The 19,709-nt window shown below is 39.3% G+C and overlaps 5 protein-coding genes across 5 annotated transcripts; 4 read left to right on the forward strand and 1 right to left on the reverse strand.

The window, feature by feature from the left end:
* Positions 1–4,570: 4,570 nt before the first annotated feature.
* Positions 4,571–5,358, forward strand: PCOAH_00021860 (SICA antigen; the record flags this gene model as incomplete). Its single annotated transcript, XM_020058993.1, has 2 exons — positions 4,571–4,726; positions 4,966–5,358. The coding sequence occupies 2 exons, from the start codon at positions 4,571–4,573 to the stop codon at positions 5,356–5,358; spliced, it is 549 nt and encodes a 182-aa protein (XP_019914377.1).
* Positions 5,359–7,096: 1,738 nt separating this feature from the next.
* Positions 7,097–8,965, forward strand: PCOAH_00021870 (Uncharacterized protein; the record flags this gene model as incomplete). The annotated part of the gene is made up of 2 exons (XM_020058994.1): positions 7,097–7,186; positions 7,340–8,965. The coding sequence occupies 2 exons, from the start codon at positions 7,097–7,099 to the stop codon at positions 8,963–8,965; spliced, it is 1,716 nt and encodes a 571-aa protein (XP_019914503.1).
* A 1,421-nt stretch (positions 8,966–10,386) lies between these two features.
* Positions 10,387–12,219, reverse strand: PCOAH_00021880 (Ribonucleotide reductase small subunit; the record flags this gene model as incomplete). Its single annotated transcript, XM_020058995.1, has 5 exons — positions 10,387–10,479; positions 10,643–11,300; positions 11,393–11,529; positions 11,667–11,699; positions 11,859–12,219. 5 exons carry the CDS (start codon positions 11,943–11,945, stop codon positions 10,387–10,389), a joined length of 1,008 nt encoding a protein of 335 aa, XP_019914307.1.
* An 813-nt stretch (positions 12,220–13,032) lies between these two features.
* Positions 13,033–15,398, forward strand: PCOAH_00021890 (Tubulin binding cofactor c; the record flags this gene model as incomplete). Its single annotated transcript, XM_020058996.1, has 9 exons — positions 13,033–13,408; positions 13,662–13,825; positions 13,913–14,133; positions 14,256–14,310; positions 14,406–14,479; positions 14,604–14,676; positions 14,806–14,873; positions 15,007–15,139; positions 15,246–15,398. 9 exons carry the CDS (start codon positions 13,342–13,344, stop codon positions 15,396–15,398), a joined length of 1,008 nt encoding a protein of 335 aa, XP_019914389.1.
* Positions 15,399–16,537: 1,139 nt separating this feature from the next.
* Positions 16,538–18,480, forward strand: PCOAH_00021900 (Hsp60; the record flags this gene model as incomplete). The annotated part of the gene is made up of 2 exons (XM_020058997.1): positions 16,538–16,686; positions 16,880–18,480. 2 exons carry the CDS (start codon positions 16,545–16,547, stop codon positions 18,478–18,480), a joined length of 1,743 nt encoding a protein of 580 aa, XP_019914345.1.
* Positions 18,481–19,709: the final 1,229 nt, after the last annotated feature.

Below are 19,709 nucleotides of genomic sequence, written 5' to 3' on the forward strand. Positions count from 1 at the left end.
CCAGGGGAGAAAACGGACATGGGGACAGCCGGACAAGGGGGGAAAGAACGGGACCAAGGGGAGAAGAACCCGAACAAGGGGGACAACAGTACATGGGAAAGGAAGCCGAACAATGGGGGAAGGAAACCGATGAAGGGAAAATGTGGAGGGGCAGACGAATGATAATAATGGGTTGGTGGGTGGTGCGCGATATTCTATTATCCTCCTGAAGAGAGGATATAAAAAAAGAAGAAAAGGAAGAATGAAATAGAGAAAGGAATAAAGGAAAGAGATAAAAAAAGAAAAGGGAGGGGTGAAAAAGAGAAGAAAAGAATGAAAAGAGGGGGATAGAAGAAGAATGAATCTACCGCTACTCATTCATGTCTTCACTTTGTTCTACTTCCTTCTTGTAGATGAAGGCTGTAAGGAGAAGAATGACTTATGTCAACGCGCTAATTGTGTAACAGATAACTGGTTTACGAACAGAACAAAGAAGGGAGGGCACAAAACCATGGTAATAGACAATTTTACCCATTATAATCGACATAATATGAACGAAAAGTCTGACTTATGCGTATTATCCGGAAGGCCACCATAGGTTCTGCATATGTATGCCGCATGTACATATATATGTCTCCTCTTCCTTCTCTTTATTTGTAGAAGGACATGTGGGGAGACGTCGAGCACCAACTAAAGACCATGTCCCAGAAAATGAAGGAGAACGACGCAATCCTGGATAACCTGTGTGAAAATGTTACTTCGAATAATGTTGCATCCCTGGGAGCAAACAAAAAGGCGTGTAACTTCATTGTTAGAGGTTTAAGGTTTATATACGACATTAAAGCAATCCAAGGTGAGGAGACACCTGAAGATAACCAGAAGTTTAAGCAAACTATGCTATGCCTCGTACTGAATGCTTACGCGAAGGAATTGGAGAAGCTTAATTCTAACTGTGACGTAACACAAGGCATAAAAAAGGCATTTGAGGAAAGTGAAAAAATTAAAGGGGAAGCATGTAAGAATGATAGCAACTGCCAAGTGTGCAAAGAAGATTACGATTCGAATTGCAAAGTACGAGGTGAGAATGTAAAACTCGAAATGGATAAAATGCTGAAGGATAAGGGCAAAATAGGGGAAATAAAGCAAACTCTGGAAACTGCATGTAAGGATAATAACAAACAATGCACCTAACAACCTTCCTTCCACCAACCACCCCTAACACAATCTTGCTTCCACCAACCACATAATCTTCACTGTTTCCTTGTAGGTAAAGACTGTAGTAAGGAGGATAACTTTTGTGACCGTGTAAAATGTGTATCAGATAAGTGGCATCAGAATTGGGGAAAAGGAGAAACGAAATGGGTAAGTGAACACAATATATATTGTCTTCATTAGAATTAAAAGGAACACAGTGTTTTCCATTACAATAAAAGGATAGTGTTGTTCATTGGAATAAGTGAACACAATATATATATTGTCTTCATTACAATAAAAGGAACACAGTGTTGTTCATTAGCATAAGAGACAGTTTTGTGCGTCCTGTAGTATGTACAAACTGACAGAGGGAATTAGACGCATATAATTATAGGGGGGGAGATGGACAACATAATAATTATTGGGGGTGCATATAATTACATAGCATACATTTGCTTCCTTCCCCTCCATCACTTTACTTTTATGAACAGAGTGCAATGCAGAATGATATTAACAACATCGCCACAAAAATGTTTGATGAAATATCTAAAAATGGCAAAGATATTCCAGGTTACTGTAGTAATACAGATCGAACTAGTAGAAGAGTCACGGACCCAGAGAAAAAAGCATGTACAAACATTACTGAGGGGTTGAAGTACATATACAAAGTTCAAGAGGAAGATGGAGACGGAGTGCACAAGAAAGACAATAGGGAGTTTAAGCAAACTATGATGTGCCTCCTATTAAACGCCTATGCGGATAAGTTGAAGCAGCACGTCAAATCTCCCTGTACGCTCGACGAGGAAACAATAGCACAAGCATTCGTTCAAGGGAATGGGCAACGCACTACATGGTGTAAGGGTAAGGGTGGCCAGAATAATCATTGTGTTAAGTGTGATAGGTATAACAAATATGCAAAGTGTGAAGTAGGCGATGACACAAGGAAGGAAGAAGTGGGGTCTAAGTTGGATGACTTGTTCAAGGATAACGGCAAAAAAGAAGAATTATATAAAGCTATGAGTGATATAAGTACCTTATGTGATCGCGCCCAGTGCGTAACAACACAATGGACTAGGGATAGGAGACAAGGGGGCCAAATGAAATGGGAGGTTAGGGCGATCCACATTTGAATTTTGAATCTAAGCGTATATATTGCATATAGAAAGAGTGTATACGTACTCAGGGAAAAGTATGAGTAAAGTTTTTATGTAAAAGTTAAATGTAAGTATATGCCCCCTCTTCTTTCCATTGTATTGGAAGAATCAAATTTGGGATAGTGATGTTCCCAATATATTGAAAGAACTGTCTAAGGCTATAACTAATGGAAGCACAGGGGACGATAATTCATGCAAGAACATTGAAGATAATGGTAATACTAATTCAGGAGCAAATAAGAAGGCTTGTAATCTTATAATTGCAGGATTAAAGTATATTTATGAAATTAAAGAAGAAGAGAACGCACAGGGTCAGTCTGAGGAGCGCAAAAAAAATGACAAAAAATTTAAACAAACCATGGCTTGCCTGGCATTAAATGTATTTGCTAAGGATTTACTGAAAGGAAGATGCCATATCACAAAGGAAAACATAGAGCAAGCATTTCAGAGCGGAAACAGTCTTTACAGCACTATGTGTTCTAATAGTGATAATTGTGAAAAATGTGGGTGGGACGATTGTACAAAGCCTACTTTTAATAAAAACAACCAACGGAAAGATATAAAAGACAAGCTCCAGGCGGATGGAAACATACAAACAACTCTAAATACTATAACTGATGCATGTAAAGCACAAGCTGCCAAATCACCAGGAGGAGTGTTAAGGAGTGATACTGAAGATGGGAATAGTGCAATACAGCCAGGTAAGAAAGCACAAAATACGGATGATGCAATAGGTCTTCCTCCATTAGATGAAGAAGATGACACTGTTCGTCACACAAAGAGTAGTGAGGACGAAGAGGAGGACCTGTTCATCGCTGGAGGTACTCATACATCGTATGTTACTGTTGTTGACGCTGGCACTACTGTCATTACAGGTCCAGAAATAATGAATGGTGTAAAAGAAGACATAGGAAAAGGAAGTGGTGGTGCTACAGCTGAAGGAGCAGATGACAGTAGTACCCCAACTCCAAGCACAGGAACAGACACCCAAACTCCTTCAGGTTCTCCGCGCGTTCCGCAACCTCAGGCACCCCCAGCTCAGGCAGGTAATAATAATAAAAAAAAAGAGTGAGCATTCCTAATAAATATGTGCATCTATAAGATGCATCTAAAAATTAAAAGGTAAAAAATTAAAAAATTAAAAAAAAAAAAATTCATATTAGAAGAAAAAAATAAAGAGAAAAAAAAAAAAAGACAGAGAGAAAAGAGAAGAGAAGGAAAAAAATAAAATAAAGGTGAATGAATCAGTGGGGTGTGTAGGATTTTGCATTTTAGGGTGTGTATGTGTAGGGTTTTTCGCATTTTAAGGTGTGTGTAAGATTTCGCATTTAGGTTGTGTGTGGCATTTCGCATGTTAGGGGTGTGTAGGATTTCACATTTAGGGTGAATGTTGGATTTAGCACTTAGCTTTAAGGTTTTAGGGTTTGAGAACAACAATGTGGACTAGTGTTAAGCTGTTTCAGGATATAGGAACAACAATCTGTCCTGGTTTTTAGCTACTTAGCGAGGTGTGTGAAGAATAATATGGCTTGGCATTTAGCACCTTAGGGGTGTGTTATGGTGTTACAGTGTTACGAAGAAATGGAGTAAGAAGTGTAAAAAAGTAAAAAAAATTAGAAAGTGAAAGAAGTCTAAAGAAGAACAAAAATTCTGGACGTGTAAAAAATTAGAAAGTGAACGAAGTGTAAAAGGGAAGTGTACAAAAAATTAGGACGTGTAAAAAATTAGGACGCGTAAAAAAAATTACAAAGTTAAAGAAGTGTACAGAAGTAAAAAAATTAAAAAATAGAAAAATTAAAAAGTATAAAATTAAAAATTAGAAAATATAAAATAAAAAAATAAAAAATAGAAAGTGTGCACCATAGTGTATGTGGAGATCCAATTACTATTAAGCACGATTACACTGCAAGCATTCCCTCTTTATTTATGTTTTAGGTGGAAGTGCACGCGGTCCCGCAGAACCAGATGCTGCTTCCCCTGCACAAGGATCAGGTGTTGGTCCTGGGGGTAGTATTGGTCCCCAGGGTGGCGGCGGACATCCTCCTGCTGCTAAGGGTGACCAGGATAATACTGGTCCTGCTGGTCCCCATGGTCCACCTGGTGGTGATGCTGGTAGCAAAGCTACGGGTACCGCTAATTCTAACAATCAGAATGATGCAAAAAATCCTTCGGCCAAAGTAACGAAACCTGTAGAAAAAACAACATCGATCATATCAGTTCCAACACTACCACCGGCAGTAGCAATGAAAACGTCGAACACAGAAAGATCAGCAGTGGTAATACCAAGACAACCACAGAAGACGCTACCCAGAGTTCATGAAGTCAGTCTTCTGGAGTCTTACCTTCCTTTGGCTCTTGTGTTCCTTGGTGTTTCTGCTATGACTTATTTACTTTGGAAGGTAAAAAAAAAAAAAAATTTAATAAAAAAAAGTTTAAATAAAGAAAAAAAAGGAGAAAACTAATATTAGCAGAAAAGAAGAAAAAAAAAAAAAGAACACACCTCCTAACCCTTACATCTTACCTTAGATGTACACGTCGCACTTAATTTATACTGATTGTTCCGGTCTTAGGAACAACACATTACACTTTTTTAAAAAATATTTCCTTCTTTCATTCTTCCTTGTTTTCTTTCTTTTAGTATTTTATCTTCCTTCGTAAAAAAAGACAACGTTACAGAAGAGCTCATCAAGTATGTGGTCCTCCAACTTTGGGAGAACAACTCCCTGATCATGTGGACGACCAGTATGATGGTCCACATGAATATACCTTAGTAAAGGAACGCAGACAACCAAAATCTGCTCCAATGAGAAGAACGAAGAGGTTAAAAGAACAGGGCGTTGATGGCCGTGTGTGTCACCGTACCATTATTGATATCCATTTAGAAGTCTTAGACGAATGTCAAGAAGGGGGCCTGCATTCGAGGAAAGAAGACTTTTTTGAAATTTTGGTTCAAGAATTTATAGGATCTGACTTTATAAAGGAGGAATTTGTTCCTAAGGAAGATGTTGCATATTCAGGTTTCAGGGTTTAGGGGAGGAAGACATGGTTCCTAAGGAACAGGTTCCAAGTTCAGATTCCAGGTTAAGGGTTGATGTCTCTAAGGAACAGGTTCCATGTTCAGGTTTACGGTTCCAGGTTCAGGATGACTTTGTTCCTGAGGAAGGTGTTCCTAAGGGAGATGTTCCTAAGGAACAGGTTCCAAGTTCAGGGTTTAGGGTGTAGTAAATATTTTATTTTTATTCAAAACGACAGGATATAATTTACATATGAGTAAAATATTACTCATGGGATAAGACCCTGTGGGGCATCCAAATATTAGGAAGTGGGGTAATGTAGAAAATATTCATATAAAAAATAACTTATGTAGAAAATATGGATACAGAACCTATTAAATTGATTTGTTCAATGAAATCACACATCATCTCTGGAATTTTGTTTTCATTAGGTTTCTCTAACACATTGGGAACAGGACAAATTTCAGGGGGGTGGGCCTCTTTTTTTTTATTTTTTATTTTCATTTAATTTATATATGCGTGTGTGTGATTTTTTCCACATGTATATATGCGAGAAACCGCGTAAAAAAATTTTTTTTTTGTTATATGGGGGTTTTTTTTCTCTTTTTTTTTTTTTTTTTTTTTTTGGTATTGCATGAAGGTGTTTAGATATTCATGTGTAAGCAATATAAGCCGGGAAAAAAAAAAATTTTCTTCCCCACTTCATTTTGACTTGTTTGGAGAACTTCTTTTTTACGTAACTGATTTGTTGGCAAACTTTTAATATTTTATTCTTAATTGTTTACAACTTTTTTATTGAAGATCTAAAATATGTTCATTAAATTTTTTTTTTTCTTCTTTATGCATAAATACTCTTCCTGAAGAGGTTAGCACTTTTTTTTTTTCCGCGCCCTTTTTGGGAATACCTTCCCTGATGCAGTTATTTAAACAAACACATGGCAGGGAAAAAAAGAAAAAAAAAAATTGCAACCAGTTTGGTAAATGAATGCGTATATGTGTTACAACCTTGCAGGGGTGTCCTGCTACAAAGTAGTTCTGCTTGTAACCTCCTCCTCTCAAAAGTTTTCTTCCCTCTTTTGTGAAAAGCGCGTATTGAATAAATTCTCTACCGTTATATATCACGTTCTTTTGGGGTAATCGAATATGTTCTAATGTTTCATCTTTCCCTGCGATATTAAACATGGCCAACATAGTGGCAACGGTAGAAATGTTCGCAAACGTGATTGCCAAAAAAAAAAAAAAAAAGTGGTCACTCATATAGCAAAAACATTTTTACGGTTCCCTAATAAGCAACGCGAAGAAATCGCATAAGCATACGTATCATGTGAAAAAGGTGAAACGAAACAAGGACAGTCTACGCAAATTCCTGGAACTTACTATTTCAACAACCTTATGAATGAATTTTAGGGAATTATTTTTTCCTAACGACTAAATTCAATATGTAATACATGAATATTTCCTATATGAATATTTTTCTATATTATTATTTTCTGCATGAATATGTTCTATATGAATATTTTCTATTATTTGAACTTGACCATCCTTACAGGTTCTTACTCCATGGGGGATAATTCTATTAATATATCTTAAAATAATGTTTTATTTGTTTTGTCCTCCTCCTTTTTCCTTCTATTTATGTATTTGCCCCCAGGTCGCTTTAGCAATAAATCTTTTTCACCCTTAAAAAAAAAAAAAAAAGTTTCTCCTTCCTACTACCCCCATGGTCTAACCACCCTTTTTGAACCTTCCTCAAACATGAAAGAAAAAACGATTAAACGACTTGTTCTTTCCATGGGGACTCCCATCTTTTTCTTACTAATTTGCATCTGGAAATATTCTTTCGAGGTAGGTCAACCAGGAAAGGAAATTCCGAAAATGGTTGCCACGTTGTTACATGTTATTTTTGCATGTTGGTTGGGGGTAGCCACATTTGTGGGTACCCCCCACTGCTTACACTATATGTATAGCTATATGTTCCCTTCACCTGTACCCTTTTAGACGTTTAATATTAACAAATCCTTCGACACGACATGCCACCCAGAAAATGTACCAACCATGCAATTGGGCAGAATACTAACCGGAGGCACCATCACGGTGCAGTCTCCACCCATGTATACCAACTTAAAAGAGAAACCAATTGATACACTTGATGAAAGTAGCGCCGATTTGTTCAGCAAACGATTGAACGAGTTAGTACGCGACGAAAATTTTAAAAAGCAATATGAACGCCTCCTCCACGGCAATGAATTTGCCCAGATTCTTTCCGACATGGTCATTGATCATGAAAAATTAAAAAAAAAAGGCATACGAAATGTGCTAAATGGGTCTCATTTTATGAATAATGATGCCAGCTTAGATTGGGAAGAAGCCATAAAAAAACTTTCCTCCTCCTCCGATAGAAAAGATGCTGCAGGAAAGTTTACCCATTCGAATAGGAAAAAACGCTCACGGAACTTTGGCCAATCAGACGAATCTCTTAATTTGGACAATTTTGATGATGACTGCGCCCATGTTGATGACGATCTATCCACATTCACTGGCAGTGTGGAAAGCCTCTTTCTTAAAGAACAGCAGACTAAATTTCCTCATCATCGTCATCATTATTATGACGATGACTATGTTGATGATGACCTGTCCACAAATTGTAGCAGTATGGGAAGTCTCTTTGAAGAACGAGATCATTTCCATGATGATTATGTTGATGGTGATGATAACCGATCTACAAATTTGGGCAGTATGGAAAGCATTTTTAAAGAAGAACAACAGCAACAAACCATAGTTCCCCATCATCATCATCATCGTCATCATTATCATTATGACGATCGTGATCATGACATGTCTACGAACTTTGGCAGTGTGGAGAGTATTTTTAAGGAACCAAATGATGACTATGCTGATGACGTCTCCACGAACACTTATTCATGCAAGAGTGAATATACTGGTACGGACTACTACGATTCCTATGGGGATCTCTACCATGTAGTGGACCAAAATAATGAACATGAAAGGGCAAACGCAAAAGCAGGAGTACATTTACCCATGCTAGATGAACATTTTATAGGGGAATATAAAAATTATAGTAGTTCTAAAAATTTCCACAAGAGAAATAGTTTAAAGCAGAAAATATACAAACGTATACCATTCCTACGCAAGTTCTTTAATAAAATCGATGCTAAACTCGAGTCAGAAATTAGACGTTATTTGGACATTAAGGAGAGAGAAAAGCAAAATTACCCAGTCAGAAAAGTAAAAGGGACACAAAAAATTTTTAACTTTCTTAGCAAGTACAGAGTGTTCGTCCCTCTTGGTGTATTGGGAATTCTTTCCATGCTGTTTCTAGTATTCCTACTAAAAATGGTATTCTCTGGCTCATGGTCTTTATGGTCCCTTCTGTCCGGATTAACTGCGTCTGTAGGAACAGTTACCTCCATAGCACTTCTACCCATATACTTTTTATTGCCCTTTATTGTCGCTGCTTTGGTCATTGGTGGATATGATCTTTTGGTATTGTATTATAAGCGTAAATTAGACAAAATAAAGCGCTCAAGGGAAGAGTTCGATAAATTACTCCCGAAGGGGAATGGAAGAAAATTAAGGACCTTTAAGAAGATTATCGCTGATTAACCAAATTATGAGTATTCCATAAGACTTTCTTAAAAAATGTTGATTAGAATCTCCTGATAAATGTGTAAACGAAGATGTACCTACACATAAGCGTGCCTTTCCGTTTTTTTTTTCGTATTTCCCGATTTATTTCATTCCCTACTCCTTTTGGTAATAATATTTTCTCTTCTTTCTCTATACAAATTTTTTTTTTCTTCTTTGTTTTATCCCCATTTCATTTTCATTTTTACATTCTTGTTAAGTAAAATTTGTTTGATTTTTTCCGCATGTTATGCACAACCGGAATTAAACCTAAATTTGTTAACAAACTTTCGACGTGTGGCATGTAATGTGCACCCTATTTGATGTGTTAGGAACAAACCCATGGAACGCCCATCGTGAAAGCGTGGTCTCTTTTAACTTATCGCACAAATGGCGCGGAAAAAAAAAAAAAAAAAAAAAAAAACAGAAAAAAATTCCCCTAAGTTCATTCACGCTTGTGTGTGTATACACGTGCATGACTACTACATTTGTGTTTGTGCATACATTGTTTGTTCTGCCGTTGCTTCATCGCGCTGCCCCTCTTTACCCTTAAACAATCTCCGTCACACACAGTCATGCATCCTTCTTGTTTTCAACACTGTTTATATGTTGTTATAAGCATGATGGTAGATGCGGCATGCAGGGAAAAAAACGTAAAAACTTAGCGGCCGTACACAGATTAAAAAAAAAAAAAAAAACTACCAATCGAATGGAAATGGGTCTAGGTGTGTACTAAAATGGAGATAAAAATTCTCAAATCGAACGATTGGAATTTTTGACGAGCGGAATATGAGCGAACAATTCTTCGTCCATTGCCGGGCAGGTGAAATTTTTTCCCTTTTTTCATTTTTTTTCTTTCTTTCCGTTACTTTGCCATTGCTACGTATTGTTTCGTGTGTTGCCATTCCACATGAGAAAAAAAAAAAAAAAAAAAGAAATGCGAAAATTGCACGAAACTGTGAGAACAGAATTTTCTTTTTTTTCATCCTCCTCAATCCTTTTCCGTGGCAAATTCTTCATCACAGCATGTCATGGCAGAGGATAGGGGTTCCGTTCCTCCTAAATGTGATGCCGATTGCGCGGTAGCGGCAGGCACACGTATGCGTCACACAAAGCACGCATGGGTATATTCCCTGCTGCGCGGAAAATACTTCTTTCTGTGTCCACAACATGTGTATGTTTAATCGTATTATAAGTCTCTTTCGAAAGCGTCACGAGATGACAGTGGAATTATTTTCACCTTCCCCTTTTTCGTGCCGCCCGTTCGTGCAAGTCGCTTTTATGGGCACAACGATGTTGCTTCATGTTATCGGGAAAGTGGTGCTTCTGACCATGCTCCCTATGATAGGGCACCCTCCGTGTGTATTGGCCTCCTCCCCCCCAAGTCATGTGACCAGCACTTAGAAGTCCTCGTCCAGGACGATCTGTCTCTCTCCGTAAATATCCTCCGTCTTCTTGACAGATTCTGTCTTCTGGTTCTCGCTCACCACGATCTGCATGGAAAAAAGAAAAAAAAATATATATATATATCAAAATAATAACAAAATAATGCCAAAAGAAACTATGACAAGGTCCGCTGGAGTGCCACCCAAATGGATCGTCACTACTCACAGCACGTAAGATCCCCAAGTGGGGAAAAAGCCAAACGTGAGTAACCTTATTAAACTCAGGCCAGGTGAAGGGGTACTTGGAATTAAAATACTTGGGGTGCTTCAAATTGACGAGCATAGTATCCGCTAGGTACTCCAGAAAAGACTTCACCTGTTCCTTTTTTATTTTCAAAACGGACAGCTCCAGCATTTCTATGGCAAATTGGTACTCCAATTTTACAGCCATTTTGAAATAATCCAAAAGGCTTTCATATTTTAACTTGTTATTTAAATGGTTGCAACACATAACGGAGAAATCTCCATGTAGGTATTCATCCCGGTGAATTTTCTCATGGACATTACACAAACAGGGAAGCATGGAATTCTCTTTACAGTATCCAATGAGGATATTTAGCGTTCCGTTGAAAAGAACTTTGGATATATAGATAAGGACGAGTTTGTTGTAAAAGGGTATATTTGTTTCGAACAATTCGGTTAGCCATTTTTGTTTCTTCAACACACTGTCTAGCTGTATGACTTTGTTGATGATGGCCCGTTTTTGCTTGGCGTCTGGGATGTACGTTTCGAAGATGCATGCATACACTTCGTCGTGGATATTTTCCATGCACATTTGGAAGCCGTAAAAGGCGCGTCCTTCCGGGATCTGAATGATGTCCAGCATTTTGCTCGTTATCAGAGCTTGTTCCTCATATACGTGGAGGTCCCTGTGGGGGAGCAATGTTTAGCGGGGGATAATATGATTGACAATGAGTAAGTTAATGACATCGTTTATCGATGCCTCCCCGGTTCGCCTTACTTTAGACTGTAGAAACATATCAGCTCGAGCAGCTTCACGAGCATACTCTTGTCAATGCTCTCCAGGAACTTCTTGTCCTTATCAAAGTTGTAGTCCTCGGCTGTCCAGAAGAGGGATTCTATCTCTTTGTAGTAACTCTACAGAGGGGGAGAAACCAAATAACGGGTGAAGCAAATGCCACGTAAAAAAAACAAAATGCACAGAACAAACTAGCACGTGCAGTATGGAGAGGGATAAACGAATCAGATGTTTCCTCCCTTTTTGGAAAACCTACCCAGAACGTTTTGTACTTGATGGGGAACATAACCTGCCAAGGGGAAGAAAAAAAAAAAGGGGTTTTAACATTACTTCTAATACTTTTGCCTGTCTGTATGTGTGCATTTTCACAGCGATATGTACACCTGTGTTACATGGTGTGCGGCTCCACGTTTAGCTTCCCTTGCCGTGTTTCCACCTGGCCCCTTACCCATCTGAACTGGTTCTCCTTCAGAATGTCGTCATTGTTTTGGGCATCCAGGAGAACTTCCTGGTCGTGATAATGCTCTTTGTCCATTTTTGTGACGCGCTAAAAAGGTATTCTCTTAGTCAACGTTGAGTTTGTGTTCTAACAAAATTGCGGAAAATAAAACAAGGCTGTGCGTGGAAAAAAAAAAAAAAAGGAAAAACAGGAAAAAAGAGAGAAAACGCGAAAGCGGAAGAGACAATACTTTTTACAATAAAATATTTCCACTTAAACGTTTCTCCAAATTGTTATTCTTCCCTTTGGAACATTTTCCGAAACATTTTGCACTTTTAAAATGCGTGCCCTTTACTTTTCATTTATGCATACAAATGTGGGCATCCGCACGCATGCACAATATGTGGAACATTAACACATCCCTTCGTGAGCTTATTCCATGTTCATCCTGCGTGTTTTACATGTGTACGTGCTTACATAACCTCGTTCGCTTGGGAAAAAAAAAAAAAAATTCACTGTGCCGCTTCAGCACGTTCCATACTTTTCCTACTCGAAGCTTCACATAAAAAATTGAAGCCGCACAAATGGACTCGGGGAAAGAGAAATTCGCAAGGCGGAAGCAGTGAGTTTCTCCATACTTCGCGCTCACATATATGCACTCGCGCTGTAGTGCAAAGATACATGCATGCTTATTTTTACACTCCTCTTCGTGCCATAAGCTCGTTGGCGGGGAGGTAAAACGACGAGCGAACAATGTCTAAAATGCCTTCAGCATGCTGCCAGCGTGCATGTATGGGATATATGCTGCACGTACGTCGGACCGTTGGGTACCGTGGCCAGCATGGAAGCGGGGGAGCAAAGGGGCAATATAAAACACACATCCAAGGAAGAGTATACCAGCACCATTCCCCTATGCGTTCCCTCACACAAACGTCTCACCGCGCGAGATGGCACATGCATATCTGTAGTGCTTACTTGTACATTTACCAATCAAGGTCGCGCAGAGTAAGTCCATTTTTGTCGCCCCAAAGGAGTGCCACAAAAAAATGAAAGAAATTTCACAGGTGTTCACTCGTGATCATCCACACGTTGAAGGAAAAAAAAAAAAAAAAAAAAACCGTAACTGCGATGGCTCGCTTTGCAAATGTAGCATAGATTGAACAATCCACAAACACACCCTTTAACTTGGGGAAAAAAAATTGACATGGTTAAGGATAGGAGAAAAATAATTCTTCGCAATAAGCTCAACGGCGCAATTGCGCTTTTTAAAATTACACATATTTTGAACTTAACAGAAATGTGATAAAAAAAAAAAAAATAAAAGCCTTATTTCGAATGTGATAATCAAATTTTTAATTTTTCTTCGCGTCCCTTTTTCTCCCTATGTTGTTTCTTCACATGGAAGTTTTCTGTGCCTCCTTACGTTCCACTTCTGGTCGATCCCCTAACTGCCACAAACACAACAGGATATCGTTTAGGCATCTACAAAAACATGGATCAGGACTTGATAACAAACGGGTGCGATAACTATGAAGAAATTCTTCACACACATGTAAAAGGTTCATTTTGTTACAGCGTGGTTCTATACATATAGGCACTGTGGAATGCCATGTGCATATGCACAAAGGCATGTGATGCTTCCATGGGTGGTGGATGCCCCACGTTTGCCATTTTCAACACACGCATGATACATTCCGTCCTCAGCTTTTTCCTCGCTGAAAAGTAGCAAACCCATTGGTTTTTACCTCCGAAAAAACGAGCACATGTATTTTTTTCTTTTTCTTTTCCTTTCCTGTCCAAATGTTCCGCTAGACATTGAACAGCAAGTGCTCCAACTGAAGAGCGCTACACCCTCAGACGATAATGCACTGGCAGAAGTCAACAAGCTCTGCGACAGAAGCATCCACCTGAAGGATGAGCTGTCCAATGTGTATTTCCAGTTCCTTAAGCACAGTTCGGTCGTGATATACGAAAAGGTGTGTTCAAAGCGGCACCTGCCAATGCACACGAACGACCCGCTCTTACAACCACCCCATTCTGCGCCTCCCTTCCATTTTTTCCAGAAACTGAAAGAACTGATAAAAGAAATCGAGTCCTTGAAACATGCGCTCATTCAAAACAAAAACAGAGAACAGTTCGAAGTTCTCAATGCAAACTGTGATGACAGTTTTCTCCTTCCCGAGGATGACTCCCCCGAGAATGAAGATGAAAGCAGAGAACTGAACAACGACTGGGTTGACTTAAACCAGCACAAGTTATCCTTCCAGGATATTCACAATGAAAGGTGCACCCCCAAAATGTTCCCACAATTATCCCGCTAACAAAGGCGGCTTAAAAAAAAAAAAAAAAAAAAAAAAACGGTGAGCCCCCTTTAATCGCAACTTATTTCCCTAACTGTAAGAGCAGGATAGTGAGAGGCCTCGGAGAAACCGAATGTTCAAGCCTACTTCTGGATAACCTGGTACAAAGAAAAAAAAAAAACAAATAAAACAACGCACCGTGAAGTAGTCTTCCACGCTGCAGTTAGTCCAACAACGTTTATTTTTACCTGAACAGGTCAACTGCGAAGTTGTAATACTCGATGTGCTAAGTTCGGTGTTAATACGGAGAATTAAAAACTGCACCATTTGGTAAGTTCGAAGGGGGTCCCTTAAACGGATATCTGTTTCCCCAAATGAACGCTCTTCATAATGTACCCTCCAAATTTGTTTTTATTCCCACCCCACTCGCTGTTTACACTTTCGCGTTACTCAGGGTCGCGGCGGTGGAGTCGTCCCTCCTAATATATAACTGTGTGGACTGCAATATATTGACGAATTCGAAGCAAGTTAGGAAAATAAACACGCAAATGTGTATACGTAAATGCACATATACATGTGTGCATTCCTTCCGCGCACACACTGCGCACACATATGGTGTAACCCACGTTTGCTTTTTCCCACCGTTTCTTTTACAGATAAGAATACATGACAGCAGCGAAACGAACTTCTATATTAACTCAGTCAGTTCCCCCATCATAGAGAAGTACACAAATATGATTATCCAAAAATGCCAATAAGGCAGCGTTAAATATGTGGTGTGTATGCATTTGTGTTTTTTTTTATCTTGCCTGTTCATATTTTTTTTTTTTTTTTTCCTTCTTCCTTACCACTTTTAGCTCGAAACAGCTAGCTTTTTTTCCGTACATTTTGAATTACGATGGCTTGTCAGAATTATTAAAAAAAATTAACATAAGCAGAGATTCGGACCAGTGGATGAAAGTTTTAGATTTCAATTGGCAAAACACGCAGGTATTTTAAGGAAAAAGGGAAAGTATTTCCTAGTAAATAAAAAAATAAAATAATAATAATAAATAATACACCTACTATTCCCCTCTTAATGGAACAAACCCTTTAGGAAAAGTCTCCTAACTTTAGTGTATCAGAACAAGCGCAGATGTATCACATAAAAATAGGGAAAAAGGATCTCACGAAAAGTGACCATGAAGGAGCAACAAGTGGCCTACACTTTGTAGAAAATTTCCCCGAATTTTTAAAAAAAGTAGATTAAGAGGAAGTGTGTTCCAGGGAATATCGCCACGGTGTGTCACGTTTGCACAGGTGAAAAAGAGGAAGGGAAGGTACCTTTTTTCCTACACTTTTCCAACGAGTTATTTTTTTAAGTATCCCTTTTGCGAATCCGCCTCTAAACCGTGTAAAATCACGACGAAACAATTAGGCATAATGAAAAGAAGAAAAGAAAAAAAAATCGTTCCAAGTGAGCCGAATGCACATGTGCGTTACGCACCTCGCTTAGGAACGGTTAAATTGTACCTTTTGACTAATTTTATTTTAATTTTTTTTTTTCTGCGCTGGTGGTATGAATGCATATATATACATACGCACAGCACAGCATCGCACCGCATCGGGTGTAGGCCCTTCTTTTTTCCCCTGTAAATTACTCACAAATGGGTGAACAGTTTAGCTGAAATTTTTTCTTCCTTAAGTATCCTACATGTGAAACATAGTACGACAATGTGCTGACCAGTTTCTGGCATTCATTTGATAACAGCATAAACAAGGCAAGTGGAGGCCCAGTTACCCCTTCCCCTCCTTGTGCCGCGGTGTTGTGTTCATATATTATTTGAACCATTAGGGTAAATTTTATGCACCCAACAACGCGGGACCTTGGAGTCACCACATTTTTTAAAAATATCCATTCACGTCATATGAGGTAACCGCTTGTCACGCATAGAGCCCTAAAAAAAAGGGGAAAAATAAATAAAATAAATGAACACAATTACATGGAACAAAAAATGAAATATTTCAAAATGAAGCATAAAACATGAAAAAAAAAAAATAATAATAATAATAATAAAGTCAATTGCAGTTTTACGCGCAACAAAAAAACAACAACATCCTGCATTTTTTCCCGCTTTTCTTTTAAAAATTATTGGTATTACCAGTTCAGCTACTCACCAATTGTGTATACGAAAACGCAACCGTGCTTCTCATCCTTTCTTCGATTTGCTTGGCTGACTCACCAGTTTACGAATTTAACAACATCCCTGTGTAGCCTCGATTGAAGGTGTATCCCCCGTGACGTCGCCCCAAGCGTTGCATACATCACACGGGAAATACAAAACAAATTGGCATATAACGGGAATAAAAAAAAAAAAAATTTCACAACTTCAGTTCAGTGTGAACCCCGTTCAAAATGTTATCTACACTCCGCGGAAAAGTTATTAACAATGGCAGCTGCACGAAGAAGGGGGTTTCGATTTTAAACGCCGTTCAGAGGAGGAACATATCGAAGGACACACGGTTTGGTAGCGACGCCAGGATGGCCATGCTCACAGGTAAGAAATGCGTCATTCGGAAAGGAGCTCGAATTATGCTGAACTGGTTGATTTTTGCCCCGTGTAGAAATTATCGCGCCACAATATGCACGCGTGTACGCTCGTGAGGGTTCCCATTTCGTGGAGTCTTTACATCACCACGTTTTCGCCTAACCACTTCTTCACTTTGCTTCAATATTATACCCCCCCCCAGGATGCAACAAGCTGGCCGACGCCGTGAGCGTGACGCTGGGGCCCAAGGGGCGCAACGTGATCATCGAGCAGTCCTTCGGGTCACCTAAAATCACCAAAGACGGAGTGACCGTAGCGAAGAGCATCGAGTTCAACAACAAGCTAGCGAACCTCGGGGCGCAAATGGTAAAGCAAGTTGCAGCAAACACGAATGACAAGGCAGGAGATGGAACAACAACGGCTACCATCCTAGCTAGGTCCATATTTCAACAAGGCTGCAAAGCTGTAGACTCAGGAATGAACCCAATGGATTTACTAAGAGGAATAAACAAGGGAGTAGAACGGGTTCTAGAATACCTAAATTCCATAAAAAAAGATGTAACCACAACTGAAGAAATATTTAACGTAGCTAGCATTTCAGCCAATGGTGATAAGAACATAGGTCAACTAATAGCAGATACGATGAAGAGGGTCGGAAAGGAAGGCACCATAACTGTTACGGAGGGAAAAACGTTACAACATGAGCTCGAAATTGTGGAAGGAATAAAATTTGACAGAGGTTACATTTCTCCATATTTTATTAACAACAGTAAAGATCAGAAAGTAGAACTAGACAAACCATATATCCTCATACATGAGAAGAAAATTTCTAGTGTTAAGTCGTTATTACCCATTTTGGAACATGTGTTACAGAACCAGTCCTCCCTTTTAGTAATCGCAGAGGACGTAGATAGTGATGCCCTTGCCACCCTCATAGTGAATAAGCTGAGGTTAGGGTTAAAAATATGTGCTGTGAAGGCGCCTGGATTTGGTGAACACAGAAAGGCCCTCTTACACGATATTGCTGTAATGATAGGAGCAAAAGTGGTAACCGAAGAAGCAGGACTGAAATTAGACGACCCAGATGTCGTGTCCTATTTAGGAAAAGCCAAGTCAATTAACGTAACAAAGGATAGTACCCTTATCATGGAGGGTGAAGGGAAAAAGGAAGAAATAAATGAAAGATGCGAAAGTATAAGAAATTCTATTAAGTTAAATACGTCAGATTATGAGAAAGAAAAATTACAAGAACGACTAGCCAAAATAACTGGTGGAGTTGCTCTTATCAAAGTTGGAGGTATAAGTGAAGTAGAGGTGAACGAAATTAAGGACAGAATACAAGATGCTCTATGCGCAACGAAAGCTGCTGTTGAAGAAGGTATCGTCCCCGGAGGAGGAAGTGCATTATTATTTGCTTCCAAAGAATTAGATTCGGTGCAAACGGATAATTACGACCAAAGAGTCGGTGTAAATATTATCAAAGATGCGTGTAAGGCACCCATCAAGCAAATTGCAGAAAATGCAGGACATGAAGGATCCGTAGTTGCTGGAAACATTTTAAAAGAAAAAAATTGTAACATAGGATTTAATGCCCAGGAAGGCAAGTATGTAAATATGATTGAGTCTGGTATTATCGACCCCACCAAGGTTGTCAAGACAGCCATTTCGGACGCAGCTTCTATTGCTTCACTTATGACCACCACGGAGGTAGCCATTGTCGATTTTAAGGACGCCAAGGCGGACGAGTCCAACTCGCATATGAACGCGGTAAATTCGATGGGTGACATGGGAGGCATTTACTGAAGGGGGGGACTCCACCCTCAATAGAAGGTGTACAGGTATCCTCTAACTGGTGCGTGTACCCCGCGAGGGATACCCAAGCGGGGGTCAAACTTGCGTGTTGAGGCTCCCGACCCCAAGTGTGATGTGTACCCAAAATAACAGGCGAACGGCTGGAGCGAAAAACGGTGCATACTGCTCTCCCCCATTTGCACGCTCAGCTGTACGAATTGTTCGAATGAACCATTCGACCAAGGTAAAAAAAACAGGACACGACATTTTGTAACGGCGGAAGTGTAAACACCTCCTGGAGACTCATTTGTTGTCGTGTTTCCCGCTGTGCACACCTTTCGCCAGTAATACTCCAAAAAATGGCACCATCCCTCATTTTTTATTTTAACAAATCTGCATAGTTATGTGAAAAAAAAAAAAATTTTCTTTTTTTTTTTTTTTTTTTTCGTCTATAAGGATGTTTCTTATTCTTATGGCTAGCTCAAGTTACTTTTAAACAAGTGTCCCATTTATTAAATTTTTACTTTTTTTTTTTTTTTCTAATTTTTGAAAATCCCCCTTTTTTAATTTCGCACATACAGTTATTATGTACCCTCTAAACTTCTCCGTGTTGTCATTCTTAACTGTATGGCCCCATTTTGAAGCTTCTCCGAGGGCCTGGCCTCACATCGTTGCTGTGCCGCCGTACGTGGTAAAGCGAAAAGGGTTAGCTGTAAAGCATATTAGCCTTTTCTGAGTTGAAAAGATATGATCTGCATTACCGTTTAGAGGTCCATTTCGTAGGACCATGAGAAACGTCAGAAATGTCCCTTTTAGAGCATTCCACCAAGTTAGTCACCACCCGCATCGTACACAGTTGGGCCCATTTAGGAAGAGCTTTCCCCGTTGATTGACACTTGCGGGGAAGGTGTGAAATGCAAAGCAGCTTCGAGCAGCGTCGAATTGTGATAACTGCTGAGGGGCACACCGCCTGAACCAAACGTAACTCTTAACGGGGGTGCAGCATTTCGTTGCTATCGTAGGTGAAATATTCAAGCGGGACCCGCTACGTTGAAGCGGTAGTGCCATTGGCAGAACGACTGTGTGGAAAAGGCATACAAGAATCTATGTGTATGATGCCTCGCAAATACCCCCACGGGAACGTAAATAAAGGCGCTTCAGTGGGGAAAAAAAAAAAAAAAAAAAAAAAAGTGAAAAAGGAATATAGCTCTCATTAGTAGTATATCCCCCTAACCCATAAA

Source organism: Plasmodium coatneyi, chromosome 8, assembly GCF_001680005.1.
Source record: "Plasmodium coatneyi strain Hackeri chromosome 8, complete sequence".
Taxonomy (NCBI): domain Eukaryota; phylum Apicomplexa; class Aconoidasida; order Haemosporida; family Plasmodiidae; genus Plasmodium; species Plasmodium coatneyi.